The sequence below is a fragment of the Gnatocerus cornutus genome, chromosome 6 (genome assembly GCF_029298725.1).
Source record: "Gnatocerus cornutus isolate USDA-ARS CGAHR chromosome 6, icGnaCorn1.1, whole genome shotgun sequence".
NCBI classification, from domain to species: Eukaryota; Metazoa; Arthropoda; class Insecta; order Coleoptera; family Tenebrionidae; genus Gnatocerus; species Gnatocerus cornutus.
In genome coordinates, this window is record NC_142238.1 from 12,958,356 (window position 1) to 12,979,861 (window position 21,506).

At 34.4% G+C, this 21,506-nt stretch overlaps 1 protein-coding gene across 1 annotated transcript in view; it reads right to left on the minus strand.

Annotated features, from left to right (window-relative positions):
• Positions 1-8,821, minus strand: part of LOC148173099 (acetylcholinesterase) — a 52,530-nt gene extending 43,709 nt beyond the window's left edge. The window contains exons 1-2 of the mRNA XM_088038622.1: positions 8,315-8,821; positions 5,482-6,313 (exon numbers count right to left, since the gene is read on the minus strand). Of these exons, the coding sequence (XP_087894748.1) occupies positions 5,482-6,313; positions 8,315-8,644 (1,162 nt within the window). The 5' untranslated portion in view covers positions 8,645-8,821. The remainder of the gene's footprint in view (positions 1-5,481; positions 6,314-8,314) is intronic.
• Between the last annotated feature and the right edge of the window lie 12,685 nt (positions 8,822-21,506).

Below are 21,506 nucleotides of genomic sequence, written 5' to 3' on the forward strand. Positions count from 1 at the left end.
CTTATTAAATACGTGCTAACGCTGATTTATAACAACAAAAAAAGACGGGAGACGGTTTAAATTATTTTTATTTTGCATGTAAGCGTGCCATCAATCTGAAACGTTGAGCATTTTCCACGCAGATGTTCAAGGGTTGGAAAATTAAATAACAAAAGTGCAGTGGCAATATTATTATAAATAATATGGAGTTGAAAATTTGGAAATATTATCCTGGCGCATCCACCATATTTACACACATAAAATATTATTTGTAAACAAATGTGAAATTAAATAATTAGTTAAATTGTGCACAACAATGTGTTCATTAATATTTTAGATTATTTAAATATTCACTTTGACAAAAACCAACGCCATCAATTTTTTACAAGTTAAAATATTCTGTGGGTGAGAAATTTTGTGATCGCTAATTGCCAAACAGAGTCCTTTTCCAATTATAATCGTAACAGTGTAAATCTCGAGTTGTTCAACACGAGATAAGCAGACGACAGAGCGCCTGACAGAGAACAATTACACTTGCAAGTACGTCTGAAGACAGTGTTTAATTGGCCCACCAGTGGCTTCATTAGTCTGTCTCTAATAAACCTTCTGTCGGTGACATTTTAAGAGATTGCATGCTGTTGGGGAAAAATTTCTCATTGCACATGCACGACAGCACTCTAAATAACTAATCAGGTGTTTTTGGCGTCGATTTCCAGTTTGTATTTTCTAATCGTTTCGATCTATTAAAAGAATCCATAGTAAATAACCCAGTCGAATAGACGAATGGTGGCTTACAAAGCGACGGCGCGATATTCAGATGGTTTTGCATTTATCAATAAGTAATGCATTCGTGAAAGGAAAGAATTCGTAGCGCCGATTTACAGCCAGGTTCAAATGAATAAAGTATGTTTTCATTTTCTACAAAGTTTGTATATTCCGAATCGCGGAGAATTAGAAAAGTTTTAATAAATATGGTAATTGGCAGAATGAGCGAAATGCAGACCTCTCGCTCAATTATCTCACTGAAGAAGATTATTCCCGTTAAACACACTGAAAAAACTCTATTTCTTATAGTGAACAGATTTATTTTCAGTCAAGTGTACCATTCTAATCATAACTTCCAAAGGAATGTTGTTGCTTAAAATTTCAGAACCTTTGGTGCTTGGGATGGTCGTGAAACTTAATATTTTATTTTGTCTAACTCTTGCTGCGTTATGATATTGCGTTTGTGGGGAACGGATAGCTTTAATACCTTTGATGTGAGTGTATGAGAGGTGGTAGTATCTATAAAGGGTTCGCCTGCTTAGGGCCAAGGATTAAATCCCAAGTGTATGACTGTTAACATCATGGTTCAAACACCGGATAAACGGTTACGCCACTGCGTAATTGCTCAAATAAATCGAATGAACGTTTATTAAGCGGTTATTTTTTAATACCAATCCAACTACATTGTATTTTGTCGCAAAATATCAGTAAAACACAATTCGAAATACTACGTTCAAATTTTATTCCAGACATCAATATTTACGTTTCGATTCGAGCGGTTGCAATGAATTTGTCGCACGATTTCAGGTAAAGTTCTTTGTGACGATCATAATAAATGACGAGTCAATATTTTACTTTGCCTTAATTTATTTGTAATGGCAGGGAGGGAACTTCGGACTGTTGACCTCCGCGGCCTCGGCTACAAATATTCTGACAACACTGCAATTTAACATGTGGCTTGGAAGAATGACAATTTGATATTATTTTAAATGTTTGCTTCCGATGAAAAGGGAAGAAAAGGACGACAGAAGGTACGTGACCACAACTCATTAGCAAACGTTATAAAAACTTAAAACACGATAAATTTTATCAAATGTTTCACAATTTATACACGTGTAAATTTTAGATTTTGTCATGTAAAATATTTGTTATAAAATGAACTAAATTTTTTATGTTTTGCGTTTCAAAATGTATTTGAGATTTGAGCGAAATTTCAATAGTTTTGATGAAGCCTTTGCAAAAGCTGTTAAAAGCTAATCCCGCAATATTCCTTCATGGCAACTATTACATATTAACTCCCTGACTTTCCAAGTTTGTGTATTCGTCTTCTCAAAAATTCATCCCGCAACGTCTCCCGTCCAGAGGATTAACATTCTTCGCCGATCGTCTTAAATATTTTAATAACGAAGCAAGTGTCAGGCACTTGGCAACAGGCTTTCAAAACAAAATAAAAAGTTCCTCTGAAACATCACGTTGTTTGGTCTTTTCAAAACTTTACTTCGAATTGAGTTACAGTTGGGAATTTCGGCCCAAGATAGAAACTTTTCTAATGCGAAAACATGAGTAAAAACGAAATGTGAAACATTTTGATTTATATGAGCAAAGTTGGCGTTCGTTTTTATTGCTTGTGATATCGCCGCAATAAAATATTTAAGCCGTCGTGGTGCATAATACTCCATGCACTAACTTGCACAATAATCCTGGACGCGGGCGCTGGGAGTAAATTGAAAATTTCTGCTTATCTGAATCAGCGGTAATAATCATGCAGTGGGTGATTTATGAGGACTATTACTTGTTAAATATAAATTGAGGAGGTTGTAATTTACAGGCAAACAAACGCATTAAAAAGAGGGAAAAAATAATGATAAGCATAATACGGGTTATCAAGAATAAAATGAGCAAACAGGCGAGAATGAAGCGTGGCGAAAATAAATGAAGGGGAACGTATTCAATAAAATGGTCTTTGAATTCAACTTTTGCGTTGATGCGTGTTATTTATTACAAATTACAAATTTACGGAGTTTGGTAATAGAGTCATTATAAAATTTCAGAAACTGTAGTAAACATAGTTTCGTTATGAGCCATAATTACTCACTAATTCTCTTATAAAACTTTTTGACGGCATCATTGTGAGTCATTCGCTTCCAAAGGAAATTAAACTGATTGTCCTAGGTTAGCTTCTAGGTCATATGTTACGTTTAAATTTGACATTCTAACAATAAGTGCACTCTATCATATTAGTTGCTCGAGTTTAAATTTAGTTTTGAAAGAACGGTGCCCTCGTTTGGATCATAAAACTTCCTGAATAACACCTTTCTGATTCATAGGTTGTGGCTTGGGTTTCTCTGTTCTCTGTTCTGTACAATTTTTAATTTAAAAAGAAAAAAAGAGTTGAAAGAAAATCTAATCTATTTTAGAACCAAGTTTTTAGATTTTTTTTAGAATAAAACTTTTGGAAAGACCTGTAAATAGTGGAAATAACGTAATTTTAGAAAAGACGCAGAAAATGGAAAAAAAGAACAAAAAACATAAAATATGCTAATGGGCCTTGACAAACGTCGAAACATAAAAAAACTATTTTCCTAATTTGTTGTGGTAACAGAGCTATTTCTGTGTTCGTTTTGAGTTCGTTAACATAATGTTGTCACCTTTGTTGTCATTTTACCATTTTTTTTGCAAATTCAAAGCATTTTCTTTGTTTTATTAGTAAAAATTTATTGTTATAATAAGCTGTTTATAATCCCTTGTCGACACAACCACGCGTAATGTGTAATTTGCATAATTAACATCCGTCATGAAATTTACTCGGATTATTAACAGCGATACGGTTAACAACACAATCAAAATCATATAAATTTAGCAGTGTGTTAAAACTCTGCATTAATTTAATTTTGCCATTTTACTAATAAAAAGAACTCGAAGATTGCCTTTGGTGAAATTGAAAATTTCTTTCCGTTTTTCCTTTTGATCCCAATTCATACAATTCACCCGTAGAGGCCATCCGGAGCAATGACGTCACGAATGGAAGCCATAATAATGATGCGCTCTGGACTTTATTAATTATGAATGCATTTCGACCAGGCGCTCCAACAAGTGAAGTTAGTGAAACGAGCTCCAAAATGGAAATTCTCACTGCTTTCCTATTCATGGCCGGTCCCGATGTGTATTTCCTTCGATATAACAAGCGAAATGTGTTATTCTATACCTAGCAACGCATGTGTAGGATGTGGGTTCCACTACAATGATTTTATTATCATTAAGCCCCGTTCACAGATTATTCATAAAGTTATTTGTTTAATTACGCAATAAGTCATGTATTTAATTAATTCATCATGCTGGCAATTTAATACGGCGGGACACTAAATGTTTATGAATATAATAACACCTACGGTGGCCATCAGTCACGCGATCTCTTCTATTTAACACGGAGTGGACGCTATGATGACAGTTAAAGGGTTCGTGATGAAAGCAGTTAGTGTCGGACCTAAGCGGAAGATGGACATTGCATGGGTTTTTCAAGTTTTGCATTTCGAGGTTTCCGGTCCTTCATATATATCTTCATCTTTTTATGGGCGAAACGTGATATTTGAAATATGCATTGAAGAAAATTCAACTTTAGTTTCCAATAAATTGCTAAAATTTAGTTACAAAAAAGTTAACAGTTACTACCAGTTCTATTTTAACTGATTTATGACAAATCGAAAAGGTAATTTTAGAGAGCACGGTTTCAAAAATTGTGTGCAATAAACTTGTAAACGAAATAATGAATTGTCAATTTGTTTATACATTTAAATCAATATAACACGATATAAGATTTGATTAACCAATATGGTGGAGGTTTTAAGTAATAATTTTCACCAGAAGATTGAAACTAATTGGTTTGTTCATCGGCGCTTACAATTTCCAATAAACACAACAAAGGAATTTTCATGTGATACAATTAATTGTTACTTCAAATCAGCAACGATCACATTCCCGTGTTTCTGCATATGACAGTCTCGAGAATAATACCATTAAATTTACCATTTCCATGTTTCTTATGAAAAGGAAATACAAAAAAAAAAGTCTTAGAAGCATTAAAAAAGATGTAAAAGACTTCAACTCCACGACTACAGTAAGCTGATTAAAGAAAGGCGAAGTTGTACAGCACGAGTATTATGAAGTCAGTCGGAATTCAATAAAATATAATTCCTCAACAAATTACCATCTACACAAAACAAATTTAAAATGGATTCCTGTAAATAACGCACGGTTCTAGAAGGAAAAATTGGCTTGATGCTACTGAAAATTGAATTGTTTTATTGTTTATTATGCAGGAGCGTCAATGCCAAAGAGTTTATTGATATGTGCATGTACAGTTTCAGCGTTAATGGCCACATGAGATGAAATGTGAAAAATTTAATAAAAACTATTTTAATGTTGAAATGTCATTGTTAAATTGACCACCGGTCGCAGTCGATTTCAGAATTATAATAAAACTGTACGGTTCGAATATTGCTAATATAAAATTCAGACAAAATGAAATATTAAGCGATTTGTAGAAGGTGAAATGTGTCTTATTTAAGATTATTAATAATAAATTATTCTTTATCCAACGATTCCTTTGTGAATACAATAAAGAATAAAGTATGGAACTAAAAGAGCGATAACCGTCACGTTCATATCGCATTTGAATGGAAATAAAAGAAAATGTGAATATCAATTTTTTTAAAATTTAGTTGGTTTTTTTTAACTCACCTTCGTCGCGATTGCTGCCCAGTAAAATCTCCATGTCTTCATAATCTCCTTCTGCAAGCATGTCCATCGGATGCTTGGGCAAAAAGACCCCATCAACTGTAGGCGTCGAAGGAAACCCTAAAATTCCTGAGTAAGAGTTCCACTGTTGCAAAGAAATGGTTTTGGCATCGACCGCACGCATGCAATCCATAACTTGATGAGGACTGTTTTCAAGCAACGAAACGTTGCAACCACAATCCTCCACTAACACCTTTCCAATTTTCTGCGCTCTCTCCCCCGACATGTAACTCCACGGAGCATTCATCGTCCCTGATTGAAGAATTCCTCTTCGAGCTAACCCTTTCGTCACCGGGCTCAACAAATGAATACTAACAGAGCCGCCCCCGGCGGATTCTCCAAAAAGTGTTATCAAATCGGGATCACCCCCAAACGCGAGCGCGTTTTCTTTGATCCATCGAATGGCCAATGCTTGGTCCCACATTCCCATATTTCCAGGAGCTTCTTCGCTTCCTCTTGGAAAATATTTGCTCAGGTACAAAAAACCGAACGCGCCCACGCGGTACTGCATGGACGCAACAATGACGTCACTGGTGGCGGCGATTATGTCCGCGTCGTAGATTTCTAGAGTGGATGTGCCACTCATGTAGCCGCCTCCGTAAATCCACACTAGAATAGGGACTTTCGGTCTGTCTTGTGGCGGTTTTTCGCCGTGATGGCGGATGCGTAGACGCTGGGGAACCCAGATGTTGAGATAGAGGCAATCCTCGGAGATGTTAGTGTTGGGATTCCACATTTCTTCACCGACAAAGCCGGGGAAGTACTCGTAGCGCTCCTGGTAAGCGAAAATCGAAGTTACAAATGAGATAAGTCAGTTGATTTGGAGGATTATGCTGTCAAAGATAATTGATGACAATTTTGTGCTCTTTCACGGTAATGACATAACAACACAAATGGTTTCATTGGACAAAAATTGGTAACTTAAAAATACATTACTGGAAAATTTGTGCCACGAAACTGCAGTTTTACAAAGCTCAGATCTTACGCAATCACGTGTGAGTAAACAACAGTTCTATGCAGAAATTAACTTCTTAACTAGTTTAGTAAGTCTTAGAATTTAATTTATATCTAATTGGAAACGTCTCGTAAATTTAACAAAACAAAACTCTTAAGACATTTAATAAAACACAGAGACAGACGTCTACTTTAACAAATAAATACAAATATGACAAATATGAGAAACGAAACGAATTTTTATTTTTATAAATTTTATTTTAAAATATCAACTTTATCTAAAAAGAAGAGAAAATTACCGTTTAACTTATGGCAATAATTTATGATAAATTGTCATTAATTTTTAATCTAGCGTTCAGTTTTCATGGAATCGATGAAATATAACTTGTTCTTTTTTATACTCAAAAATTTAGTATCTTCTAAAATATTTTGTAGGTAAATACTAATTGTCATCTACGATTCGTGGACGTCAGCTTCTCTTAAAAATTTTTACTGTAATTCTACCACTAAATATAAGAAATCGATGAAAAATTACCATCAATTATTAACCCGCCATCAAATTACTACGTTCTTAATCAATAATAATTATTGTATAGATTATTCAAAACAATTAAAAATGTATAACCTTCTAAGACTAGATTGAAGGTATTGAAAAGATCTGAATGAAATTAAATAAACAAAACACACGTGGAACAACCAACTGCTAAATTCTTAATTTAAACTACCCACCTAAAAAACGATATATGTTATAAATTTTCTATTTGTTTTTCAAGCATAAGTGCATTATCACGCTTCTGTTAATTATGGCAACGTTCAAAATCCCTGAAAGCATCAATTCTAGCCAGGAATTAGAAACTTTATAGAACAGTATATCTCAATACTTTATCAGGTTCCAAGTTTATTTAAAGTTTGCATAGTTTGAGAGAGTTTTAGAGTTACAATATTTATACGATCTCTATCAGAAGTCAGGCAAATTACACCAATCCTTGGTAGTTAGTGTATATTTATTTGTTTTAGCTTCAGGTTGGTATTACTGTTTTAGAGCACGGACACAATGGAGATATTTTGTGCTGTTCCTAAAACCACATTCTTATATAAACGGACGAATTAGGTAATGAGGCTCTAGTTAATAGTTCGGTATTTAACAGAATTTCTGATATTTTAGATTAGATGTTTAATGTTAATTTTACCGAACCTTTACTATTTGTTTCCTTAGACTGAAGGTACTTTATTTCATTACCACTTAGATACTTAGAATGAATAAAAGTAGTTCTATTTTAGTGTCTTTTTTATTACACTGACCTATTAGGTATAAAAACATTTTCAAGGATAACATGTTTGTTAGATGTTATAGATAAAAATATTGTTACTAAATCCTATAATTTTGGATAAAAAGTGTGTGTTCGGGGATATGATATAATTTTTTTAGTTAGTCGATGGAAGATACCAATTTTTTGTCGATAATTGCAATTTTTTAAGGCCCTTGTCTAATCGTCCATTAAAGTCACTCTTTTGTAGAAATTTGGTGTTTACAGTCGAACAATCTCCCACATTTTGAGTTAATCATATTATAACAAACATGAAAGTGTCGGATGTGTAACTTTTGGACTTTTGACGGCTTTTATTATTGCCTTTAGTGCGAGCGTCAATTACGCCCCCAGATTCAGGCAAGAACTGATAAAAAATTCATCCCCCAATATAAAATTCCGCTGTCTCTGGCTAGAACCACAAACCGGAAGTCTTTTCCACACATCAGCACACAATCAACTCGCGCTTTGAGCACAAAATAAGCACCAAATCATCATCCATAATGTGAGTAGACCTGGTAGCAAGAGTTGGGTAGTTTGGTGGCATCCAAGATGCCGTGCCAGGGGTCGATGGGCACCGGTTTCCTAAACCTCAGCTGCTCGATGGGCGGCTTGGCGAAAGGAATTCCCGTGAAGACGTGCACTTCGCGCCCCAGCACCGTCTTGGAGCGCCCCCGCACCAAACCGCTGGTGGTCTCCACGACGAGAGGATCGCTGTGAAAGTCTCTGGATTGAGGGGGTCGCGTCGTTGTCTCTTCGCTAGGCCAAGAATAGGCCGACGCGGAAGCACTAAGTGATACCGCGAACCACACCACCGATAACATTTTGCACCGAGTCTGTGTCATGGCATCGCGTTCACGTGGCCGCCATCGCCGTCGGCGCACTTCGTAACAGGTGTCGGTTTGGCGGAACGAAACAACGAGCGCGGTCACGACGAGGGTGCTTGACGACCTGGCACGGACTGTGCTTCACGATGCCATGGCGGATCGGTCGCAAGCTTGCGCGGCCCGACCGCCTCTTCGTGCTGCTGATGATGACGGGACGGATTTTTAAGATGATGCATTATCCCACCTGGTGCATACAACACACATTCACGCGCAAAAAGACAAATACATTTTTAATTTCAATCAAATCGATTACAATGAAATAGGTTCTTGAAATTTTTAACCCCAATTTCATAGCCAAACTGAAGGAGCTTTAAAATTTAAACTCATTCACTTCGATTCACATGTTTACATAAAAGTGCTGCTTTTTATTTGTTTTTTAGTCATTGCGGGAATATAATTAAATTGTACAATTCCACATCAATGAAACTCTGATGACCCTCGTAGCTGATTTTTTTTAAACTGCTTGCTCAACAATTTTTTTACTCTGTTAATTAACCCATTTTTGTTCGCTTTTAGTCCAATAAAATTTGGAATATGAGTTTTACCCAGAGTACTATTGGTGATTAAATTGGATTTTTAATTATTGTCGTAAATTCTTTAATCCCGTAGTTTAGCGGTTCGTGCTAATAGTGACCCATTACGTTCATTTTGAATTGCACGATTTTTTAATTGAGAGTTACCGCGGAAAGCGGTCGATTAAACTTTGCTAAAATTATAAACTAAAAGCTCTGACTTCAAGAACAGCATTGTTTCTCCAATATATTTATTATGAAGACAAAAACTGGGAATATTACATTTAATTTTCTTAATTGCCTCATAAAGATTCTTACCTTTATTACTATGAATTTATGGCTTAAAAGACAGTTGAGTTTGGTACCATGGCACTTTTTACCATCAGCAAGTGTACATAAATTTGACCACAATTTATGCTATAATTTCAAGGGTCGTAAACTCCTAGTGATATTGTTTGATGACGTGACACTTGATGTTCTCCCTTTATTACCAAGTTTAATCCGACGTTATCTTGGTCAAGTGCGGCCAAATAGATAATCCTTTGTGGAAAATTTACCTATTTATTTATAATAACATTAGATTGAAATTTTGAATGGAACCCTATAAAATTACTTTATCAATACTCATAAAAACAAGCACAATCAATACTCCTCACTACAATAACTACAGAAAATAACTTTATAAAAATAGAAGATGCAAGTGTCGACGTGTTTTTTCTTCACATTCGTGTTTAATGGCGTTGATGTTGATCACAACTTGTAAACCTTCGGGTGATGTTAATTTTTTTTCATATGAACTTCAATTGAAGTCATTTTAATTTGTGCTTAAAACTTTTGCCATTTGCGTGCTGCGAATTTCGATCTTTTATTTGGTTTCGCTGTATACATGAAATTGCATTGTTCTAGGTCGACTATTACATTTGCTGCTTTAATCAATTGATTACAGAGCTCAAAATCATAACTTGGGAACAAACACCTGACCTTATATCGTGACTTGCATTCATATCAAAACAAATCCTGTATAATTAAATTTTACCGAATCATTATCGTAAAGGTCAAAAAACTAAATCAACAATCAAATGTATAAATTATATGGTTGCCTAAATTACTGAGCTACTTCTTGGCGACAACTGTGGCGATGAAAATATGCATTGCAGGTAAAATGCCTGTTCTTCCATCTCACGATGATCAGATTTGTCAAGCATAGGATCCAGTGAGACGTGCTGATTTCAACAGTATAATAGCCACTAATGAAGCTGATATAACCAATTGGCTTTTCCTGCCCATGTACGCCAGAACAATCAGCAAACATCCCCACCTGTATCGTACAATTCAAGTACAACTACGAGTAGTTTTACAGCGATCGGGTTGGGACTCAAACAGAAAATTTGTAAAGAAACGCGGAGAGAATACAGAAATTACGATCAAGGTAGAAATAGGAGAATATAAAGTATTTTCTAGATCAAGTTTGGAAAGACTGTCAAATACATATTGTGGAGTGAACTCTCGTTCCGAACACAAAGGTAAGCTTTGCGCGTTAACATCTTGAGTTGCAAAAGCAGCCTAATTATTAATTAATTAAAGCTGTGCAAGACATACGCGGAAGCTTTCCGAAACTTTTAATTAAATTTATAGTTTTGTGAATTGCACTGTCTCTAGCACTGGCAGCAATTAAGATTTTATCATTTGCTTTGCCGAAGAAAATCTAGCTTTTGACTGCTGGTTGGGGCAGCAAATGGCCGTACTTACCAAACGACCTAAATGGAAAAATCACAGAGATAGAAGTAATTATTTAATTACACTAGTCAACAAATTTTGTACTAGGGTAATAGAAAATAATTTCTAAATTATGCAGAATCGACTCCTCATTCTGAATCAGTAGCCTGTTTTGTTCCGTCATGTCAGGACTCAGAGATATTTGAAAAATAAGTGTGTTTTTGAGTACCCTGCATTCTCTTTTGTTTTTTTTTGAGTTTTGCTTAACAACTTGAACAAACAAAAACCTTATAAAACATTATGAAATAGTAATTAAATACAGGGTCCGGCAACGCTCTGTATACGCTTTGCATACGCTCATACATAGTTGACAAAGCTCTAGAAGCTGACGCAAAAATTTGTTTTTTATCACGGTTTGGTTGGCGTCGCGACGTCTAAGAAATATAATTTTTAGCGATATTCGATTTTTTGCGGAAATATTCGCGAATTCACTTTTTTTCCAACATAACTGTGACACAAATATCGGAGTTTTTATTTTAAATCTAATGCAAATTGTGTTTAAAATTTGCGAAAAAAGCGCTGTTTTATCAAGTTAGTTTTCAAAATTCTGACAGCGCAGCGGCAAACTACGTTTACACCAAAATTTCACAAGTCACATTATGCACTCTTATAAAGGTTAATTTTGATTCTCACGGGTATGTTGCACTTTATGGACACCAGAAATCGTTAATTAACATCGACAAATCGACAATTTCACCAATTAAGACTTTTGTTACAATCTAAAGCGAACCAAAAGATAGATGTCATTTAAACACAAGATGTTGACAGATGGGTGTAAACGTAGTTCCCAATTTTGACGTAATAAAATTGGAAACTAACTTGATAAAACAGCATTTTTTTTCAATTTTTGAAGACAATTTGCATTGAATCTAAAACGACAACTGAGATATTTTTAACACATTTATATTGAAAAAAAATTTAATTAGAGGTTGATATCTCAAACCGTCACAATTAACTAACAATTACATTTTTAAGGCGACGCCAAAACTATTAGTGATAAAAAACAAATCTTTGCGTCAGCTTCTAGAGCTTTGTCAACTATGAGCGTGTGCAAATTTTCAAAATTTTATCTTTAAAATTAAAGACGATTTTGGGGGTGGACACAAGTGTTGCCGGACCCTGTATATAAACTATAAAAGTCGCCGGGAGAATTAATTTTTGCTAAAATATTTGAAAAAAAAATATAAAAATTTTGAAAAACCGATTTTAAAAACTTGATTGTTTTTTGTATGGATTATCTAAATTGATACTTTGATTTTTCGATATAATACATCATAATAAAGGTGAAGATCTCTGCTTTCTTAGACCGTCTTAAACACGTTCTTATTTCTTGGCAAAGAGTCAAAAGCGCTTTTTAGAAAAAAAAACAGGTTTGTTAACTTTTAAACATTTTGCAAAAATATTAATTTGAATGTCTGCAAAATTGCAGTTTTTGTATAAATCTCACATTTCTACATGATACCTAATGACGATTTTTGATGAAATCGCCAAAAGAACAAAACAATTCTAATTTTTTTAAAAACTTTTTAATGTTTTTTGTCCTGTGACTTTTAAACAATAAGAGATAACGATGCTATCTATGTAGTGCGTCAAAAAAGCAATATTTTAATCTTTTCAATGGTGCATTACAATACATTGTTACAATACTGTTATAAATTATAAATTTTTAGAAAAAGAAATAGAATTTTAAGAATGATTTTCAGATTTTTTCTACAGTTTTATAACTTTGGTAATTTTGATTTCACAATAAAATAATTTGAAGTTGTTACTACTTTTGACTAGTTTAATAACATTTACAAAATTTTACGAGAAGTATGAATTTTTAGGAATTTTATTTTCTGAACCAACCAAAACTTCAACAGTTTTATATTAAATTTTCTAACTTTGACAATTTTGATACCACTTTAGACTTGTTTATTTATGGCGCCCAATTACAAATTTTCTTTACAAACTTTAGAAACGACTTTTCACTTCTTAAGTCTATTTTTTTCGTAAACTTGTTGACTAGTGTTATTACTTTGTTTAATTTTTCCATTTTGTTTGGTAAATAGAGTTCAATTATCGTGTAATTGAAACGATGCTTACACATCACTAAATTAGTTCACATCTGAATTTATAAGATTGCAGTTTTATTCAACACAAAGAAAATTTAGAAATTCGAACCTAATCTTGGCCTAGAATCAAAATTTTCTCGTGCTGCGATTAATCATCTTTTGAGTTCCGCTGACTTCATGTGCAATTAAACTTAATTAAAATAAACAATAAAGAAACTGCCTGACTTCGAATGATTTAATTTTGAATGATTGATTGTACCAGCTTTCAGAAATAAAATATTTCATAAATGATCATGTTTTGAATAACTTGCCGGGATTACTAATTCCTATTCCAAACACGATCTGTCTACAAAAAAAGAAATTGATTCTTTCCGACTTTACCCGTTTTTATTGTCGTTGATTGTTTAAGTTACTGGAGCGTTTAACCCATGTAAATGGAAGCTCATAGATTATTCAAAGTCTTGACTTAAGACGCTAGCTTTTATATTATTCTCATTATAGCGTCTGGCCTTAGACAATCAACTCCCGTAGTCCCAAGTCTAGTTAAGTCCAGCGGCATTCAGAAACGTCGGAAGGGTTTTCCTTTTCTCATCCAGTAGACTCTTAAGAACAAGACTCCCTCAGCTTGGTATTTTACATGACTAATAATGTCACAAAGCAACTTAGTTATGCATTTTATAGTTGAGGGCAATCTAAGATGTTGCACCTTCGAGATTAAACGACGATGGTATTATGAATAAGTATGAAGTTATTATCTACCTTGAAGCTTCTAGTTAAAACTGAGAATTTTCAAGAGAGTTTACTTCAAATCACGAACTACAATATTTAAGCGGATGGCCAAAGTTTGTTTATTCTGATATTAAAGTCACGTTTCGAGTTTTACACGAAGTTTTTTAATCGCAACATTCGATTGCCACTAGTTGCTGGCACGACTTTATTAAATTGTTGGGTTGTGCTTTGCCAACAATATTTGCTGAGATCATAAATAAAGCCCGCAAAGGACTGAAACTTTACAGCGAACACCTTTCGCAGCGCAGTTTTATTCTTGCATGAAAAAAAAAATGGGATAAAAGCAGTTGACAGTCTGCAATTGGAAATTCATTAATCACATTTATTCAATTTTTTAAAAGATGTAAAATGTACAAAATGTGCGATTAGCGACACCGATAAGAATCTCGAGAGCTTGTGTAATAGCACGCCGTTTTGAGTGCTGGCGGCTATGGTAATTCAATATATCAGTATTCATAGCTCCAAAGCGATTCAAGTGATTTCTGCAAAAATTCCTCGATTACTCGTCCGTCTTTGAAAATTAACAGTACTTCTTTTTGTCCTCCTTCGAGCTATGAGCGAAATGTAATCCGACACATCTAATGTTTGCACGTGGATTAAAGAAGCAGGTCTGACAGGTGGTAGCGATGGCCACCGCCAGTAGCCAAGTGAGCCAGGTGAGGTCATATTGATTTTGTATCCAGAGAGTTGTAGGTTCGTGAAAACGTTCGCTGTCTAGGCACCTGACTGTTGCAGAACCACTGTTTGGTCGTCCGCTGTCCTCTGACGGTTTTACATTATTTTATCCTTCGGAAAGTATTCCATGCACGATTTTCTAGATTAGGTGCTACGTTCAAATATGCTCGGAATTCATCATCAGGTGCTGGATAGCGAATATTGTGGAATACGAGAAATTGTCAAATTTTATGGACGGCGATTTACAACGACTGACGAGATAAAGAGAAATTGGGAAAATAATGGCACTGCTCTAACGAAGCTAGGAGTCAGCTTTTAAACACGCTTTGAGAGGAATCTCACACATTACTACAAAGTAATGTTGAAAACTGCAACATAAACAACACGTTACTTTCTTTCAATCGGCCTTTTTGGAGTGTTTGGATTTGTCCTCTTCAGATAACTTAATTTTGCAAGTCTTCACGATTCGTCGACAATTTTCAGGGTTCTGTTTCGATAATTTGGGAGAGACGACCTTTTCCAAGATATTCCGTGAGGAATTTAGATTGAAAAAATGTTTTGTTAGGATGAGCACAGAAAATAGAAATTCATAATACATGTTGGAAATAATATAAAATTTTAATGAGCAAACTTACTGGTAATGACGGAAATGATTGACAGAGGCATAAATGAATTAATTAGTCTATCAATCATAAACTCTGCAACATGTGCTGGCTTTATAGAGGTAAATATCCACAATTTAGAGGTATTGAACTTGAATTTTTCGTTTTATTTCGTGAATAAGCGTTCTACTTTTAGAAGTAAGGTCTATTAAAGTTTGATCACAATGGAAACTAGAGAATTTGTCCTCTCTTAAATGCCCTAAAACAGAATGAAATCAGTGAAAAAATAAGCAGGAAATTTATTTTAATTTTAATTTTTAAACCGCTCCAAATTCGTAATTTTAAAAATACGACGTTGGCGCTAAAATGTTTCTAATTGAAAGTGTACACACTATTATTATGCAAGTATTAAAAAATTAAAAAAAAATAAGTTTTGCCGTATAAGTTGCTTGCCAGGGGAAATAAGGAGGAAAGAGAAAATTTGACTTAAAATTCTAAATGACTGATGAAATGAATGAAATAAGCAGGGAAATTATTTAAATTTTAATTTTTAAACCGCTTCAAATTCGTAGTTTTAAAAATACGACGTCGGTGCTAAAATGTTTTTAATTAAGAGTTTACACACTATATTATGCAAATTTTCAAAAAATATTAAAAAATAAATTTTGCCATATAAGTTGCTCGCCAGGGAAAATAAAGAGGAGAGAAAAAATTAGACTTAAAATTTTAAATGACCGAAAAAATTCAATTTATTTCAATTCAAAAATTCAATGAAATCATGAATAAATTTTTGACCGTTAAGTAAACTAGAAAAAATCTAGAAAATATGTATGTCTTGCCAAGAAAGAAAAATTTTGAACAGCTCAAATGTGTCGCGCTGACACTCAAATATGTCGCGCAAACAGTTTAAGTAATTTTTAACCATCTCTTTACTATACCTACGTTGCAGATTAAATTTTCCAACACTTAAAAGTATCCAGAGGAGAAAATAAATGACAAAACCAAATGTGAGGGACAAAAATGAATTCGAAAATATTTAATAAAAAACTAATTTTTTTGGTGTTTTAAGCCTGATAAATGACTGCTTATTTATCTAAGAAAGTTTAACTAAACAATATTGGAAAATTTGTGTTTGGATGTAATTTAACAATTATTATCTACAATATTTTTGCAGTTTTAACGTAGAATCATTCTAATATAACTCTTTTTATCTAGAAAAATATCCCACGTCCGCAGTAATTTAATTAGTAAATTTTAATTTATTTTTTCTATGTAAACTCACTTAAAGCAAGCACGAAAACTTGGCCGACGCGCTTTCAAACGAAAATATTTACTGCAGTTCTTAAGAAATCTTAAGTTTTTAAAGAAACTTTCTACTCAAGCTAATTTTAATAATGCAAATTGAACCGTCGGGCCGCTTATTTCGTCTTATCACCCCACACATGTAATTCTTATAAGAAAACTTTGCTTAAGAGTGACCAGCTTTTGGAGCTATTTGTAAGAAAGCTTAAGGACCAAATTCTGAGGGTAATCACAGGATCAGTCCTCCCCAACCTGAGGACGCGTAAACGGAAAACAAATATTAGCTCAGCCACGTATACGCGTGAATATCTTTACCTTCGCATCCTGTTTTAATTGCTTCCAGGCAAGCGCTCATCTCAAAACCGCGAGCTTCTATACTGAACTTCAAAAAGTTTTCAATGTATGGGAGAGGTTGTAAACAAATTTGGGTGTATAGAATTAGATTATAAATCGTTTGACCGGGCGGCTGGAAAAAACAAGAATTCTGTGAGTTTTCTTTGGGAAATTCTATAGTTGATCTACACTTAATTGAACACCAGAATTACATGTTGAATAAACGGTGGCGGACAGTTTACTTTGCGAAATAGGATTAGAGAAATTCGAACCGCGACCCACACAACCTGCCCTTAGAAAAAAGTCGGAATTAATTAGCCACTAGGGTTAGTAAACAGCCTACCAATAGTGTGCTTTTGTTTCCGTTGCGTGATCTTAATCATCCTAAAAATTGTTATTACAGTGGTTATAGCAACATTGATTAGGCTCAATACGGTTTTAAAGCAAATTCATGCATTTCTTGACAAAAGCGCCATCAGACTTGTGTCGATGCAAAGACATTTCAGTCAATTTTACATTTTGCCGCACATATAATCAATACCAGATTGAAAAGCTCACCTGCACGAAGACTTGGAAGCTTCTTGACAAATCCAACAAGCTCCTAGTATCATATATCAGTGTTTCAGTTATTTGAGACTTGTGGGTCGCAATAATGGATGAAAATGCGAAATCAATAACTCTTTTATAATTACAAGGGCAGGAAACTGGGTTAAGCTCGATTTGTTTGCAATGTTCGCCTCCACAGTCGTTGCAATTTTTTAGCGTCAGAGGAAAGGCTTTCCTTTACAAATTTATCACTGCTTGCTTTTCCTGTTAATTTTTAATTACATTGATTAAACGTTCCTTTATTAACGGTTGTTGTAGTAAATGGTGATTTAATTAAAATAAAGCGAAAATTAGGCACAACGAAATCTATGCGTCATTGGGCTTTAATTAAACACTGGCCAAACAAACACCGGCTCTGAGTGCATGATTGTTGTAAACGAAATTTGCGTGGGAGAGTTCATTTTCGTGATTTCTCATTTGTTTAAAATCACTGTTCTATTGATCCATTAGCCCCAGGAAATCGAGTTTAAAAAACGATAATTTCAGCAAGTCGGTTAACACAGTTTTTCTTTACTGGACACTCTCATTGGATGACAATAAGAGTTTGTAACCTGTCAAATTAAGCAACGCTCAACATCCTATCGATAAAGATTACGTACGTAAATTTCTATTTACGTCTAATAAATTTCGTTTCAATGAAACAACAACTAGTACAGGTCGAGGTTGTTCCAGAATTTCAAAGTCACATTAAATTTTAAGCAGCATAATTAAAATCAATATTGTCGACGTAACAAAGTGGTCTAATTTAATTTTAGACGACAATAAAGTTAGAAAAGAAAACGGAACGTTAGAACGACGAAGTGATAAGAATAAATTTGTTAGTTAAATACTTTGCATCAGGGAATTCAAGGGTCTAGAGATTCATGTTCACGCAGCAAACTCCAGAGAGGTTAAATCATAAATATCTTAAGGTTAAACGCTGAAGCTTCTAGTGTTAAAAGTTATTGTTTTCGAAAATAACGCATCGCGTCACGTTTTTTTAATCGACTCTATAGCCTGTAAACTTCGGGATAATTACAGCAGACGTCCTACTGAAAGTTTCAATCAAGCTCGAATTAATCAGACTCAAGTCTAGCCGAAGGAATCCGAGACCGCATCAACACCTAACATAGCTCGATTTGACTCAGCTATGCATAATAGAATAGTCCTTTGTTTGCAATACCCTCAAAGTTACGTCTAGGCTCGTTCCCTTAATTGCACTAGGTCTGTTTAATGCACAAAACAAATACTGGAACCTTCATACAGGCGTGCTTTGAAAGCACACCAAGAAAAACGTCAAGCTCGAATCCTTGAAGTCCCGGCCTTGGGTTATATTTGTCCTTTTCTCTATGACGTCTCTCCGTGATGTTTGCATGTCGATAGTTAACATATTTTTATCCTTATTGTCACGAAGATACTTGGAAATGCGCACCGAAACATGGAAGAAACTTGTTGGAAGGAGACATATATCACTTACCTTAAGCGACCGAGCTTTTTTGACATGTTATACCCATAAAGGAGCTTAAAGTCGACCAGATTCCGTCATTTTGCATACTAATATTTTATTTTAGCTGAAAAGAGCTCCAAGAGATCTGATGTTTGTTCGAAAGTTTGCCACAAAAATAATGTAAATGTTATATTCATGTGCTCGATTCGTTTCCGCTGCTCTGTTTTCTAAGTAATTACACTAGTCAACAAATTTTAGACGAAATTTGTAAGGGAGCAGTGAAAAGTCATTTCTAAAATAGAATTGTCTTTTGATTTTGAATCTGAAACCTGTTTTACTTATCAGACCAAGACTCTGAGATATTTGTTAATAAAGTTTTTTTTGAGTACACTTTTATTTTTTTCAATTTTGCTCAACAACTTGCAAGAACATGAAACTTTATAATAACCTCGTTGTAAAGGTAATTAATTAAATAAGCTTTCGAAAGAACTATAAAAGTTGCCTGGATACTTTGTTTATCAACAACAAACGGTTTAAAACAAATCATACTTTTTTGCTAAAAACTCTTAAATTCGTTGTTCAATTTTTTAACGTCACTAAAGGTAGAAATCTCTGCATTCTAAAGCTGTATCAAATACGTTATTATCTCTTGTCATTCAGAAGTTACATAACATTTAGAAGAATTTGTAATTATTTTTAGGAAAAATGCCTTTTGTTAACTTTTTTTAAGATTTTTTGAGAATTTAGTCTAGTAAATTGGCTAAATAAATTTTTGTACAGTAGAATTAAAAAAATCAGATAAACCCGGTCCTGATAAAGCAAAAGATTTGCAATCAGAAGCCCATTTCGCGTTAGAACTGACTTCACAAACTCCACAAAAGTTATTAGTAGGTAATTTTTTTTTCAAAAGTCTTGTTATCTTGGTACAAGAGAAAAATCTTAATAGCAGAGTTTATTAAAACGCCGCAGACAAATTTGGACAAAAGATTGAACTAATTATGTCGTCTAATTAAATTAAACCGGCTTAGCAAATAGTTTATGAGCTAAAGTTAAAAAGAAAGCTCGAGGGAAATTTTATGATTAAATATTGAATGATCCGTCAAAAACTTGATAAGGAGGTGCAGACAAAAGTCCGTGGAGAATGAAGGTGTGTATAAAATTAAAGATGTTAATTTGGGCTAAAATATTTATGAAGTAAATCATTTAGGTAGCTATGCTTTGCTACCAACGAGCTGGAGTCCGTTTCTATTAAATATTTATCAGCAGTTGTCACAGTAAAAAGTTTAATAAAACTGTGCTGACTGGTTTAAAATAGAGGCATATTTGTATCGATTTGTGTCAAAAAATATGTGTGACTCGACAAATATTTGTAGCCTGTTGATTTTGTTTAAATTTGTAGCTGTTTGAAAATATTTTATTTGGATTTTCTGTTTTTAGCAACCTAAACAAGTTTGAGATAATAAAGCATCATACAACTTTCACCATATTTCAGCGCTTTCACTGAAAAGTTAAAAATATTTTGCAGTTTTAAGTTTACCACAGTAACGCATTAAACATAAAAGCGCAAAATCTGTAAAGAAAACTCGACATTGACAGATACCGCTGAAGAGGAAAAAAATGGAGCAAAAACTCCCGAACTCTGTGAAAATAGCTCTCCTACAAAATGCACAGTAAATCAAAGCTCATCTTAATTCAATAGCCGTTTCAATAAGCAAGGCAAAATCCAACATTTGTGTAGCAGTAAATCATGATCGTCCACATCCTCGCCGCTCCATTACTGGCATTTAAATCCGCCATCGCCAGGTGGTGAAATGAATTCAAAAGCTGTTTAGCACGCGATGTAATTCATAATATAACAATAACTCTCCGTTTCTGATTATGTGCGATCGCATATCAGCTGTCATCGACATTTTGCAATGATTAATGCATCCGAAAATCAGCGCCACATCACATCTACCACCTGATAAACTTCCATCTCCGGCGTCATCCCAGGCCTGTACCGTCGTCGGTTTAGGTATCGAACCTTGTCGTAAGCTCCCCGACCATGCTCCTCCTCCGCCGCCCCCGGCCCATCTCGGAGCCTTTCTACGACTCACCTGGCCTTTATCGACCGACGCGCCGCACAATGTGTCGGTGATAAATAACGCTCCTTCCTTTAGAAACTGTTAATTATTTTTTCTCCCTGGACGCCTATAACTAAGTAATTCCAACCTATATTTCAAGCCTAGCGATGCTGGAAGACTATTGTTTTCGTTCAGTCAAGGGGCTTCGAAACGAACGCACTTTAAATTTACCAAAACTCGCTATTGTGCCACTTAGCAACTTTCGCAACTGATAGAAAGGAAACGAGTAACAAAATAATAAAACAACACCAACTTGCTGCGCAAACTTCAACAGCTTTCGGAAGGAAATCAGCACTAGAGTTTCTAATAGTTTTTCCAGTCCTATCGCATAAGTTTAAATCTTGTTTAAACTCAGTCGCTGCAAATACAGAAAATAACAAAGCTAATATTTTAGTTTATAACAACGTGTCATCATAAAACATTTCCAAAAAAGCCAAACTACTTTTTAACTGCCACGTGTCTATAATGAATTATGACTGAAATTCAGGCTTTACAGCGCGACATTTTCTCTTAATGATCAAACATTTCCACGCACTGGAAAAATAAAATAAATGCGCTGAGAAATATGACTATTCAACAAGTGAGTTTGCAGAGCATATCGGAAATGGTTGATTTTACATTT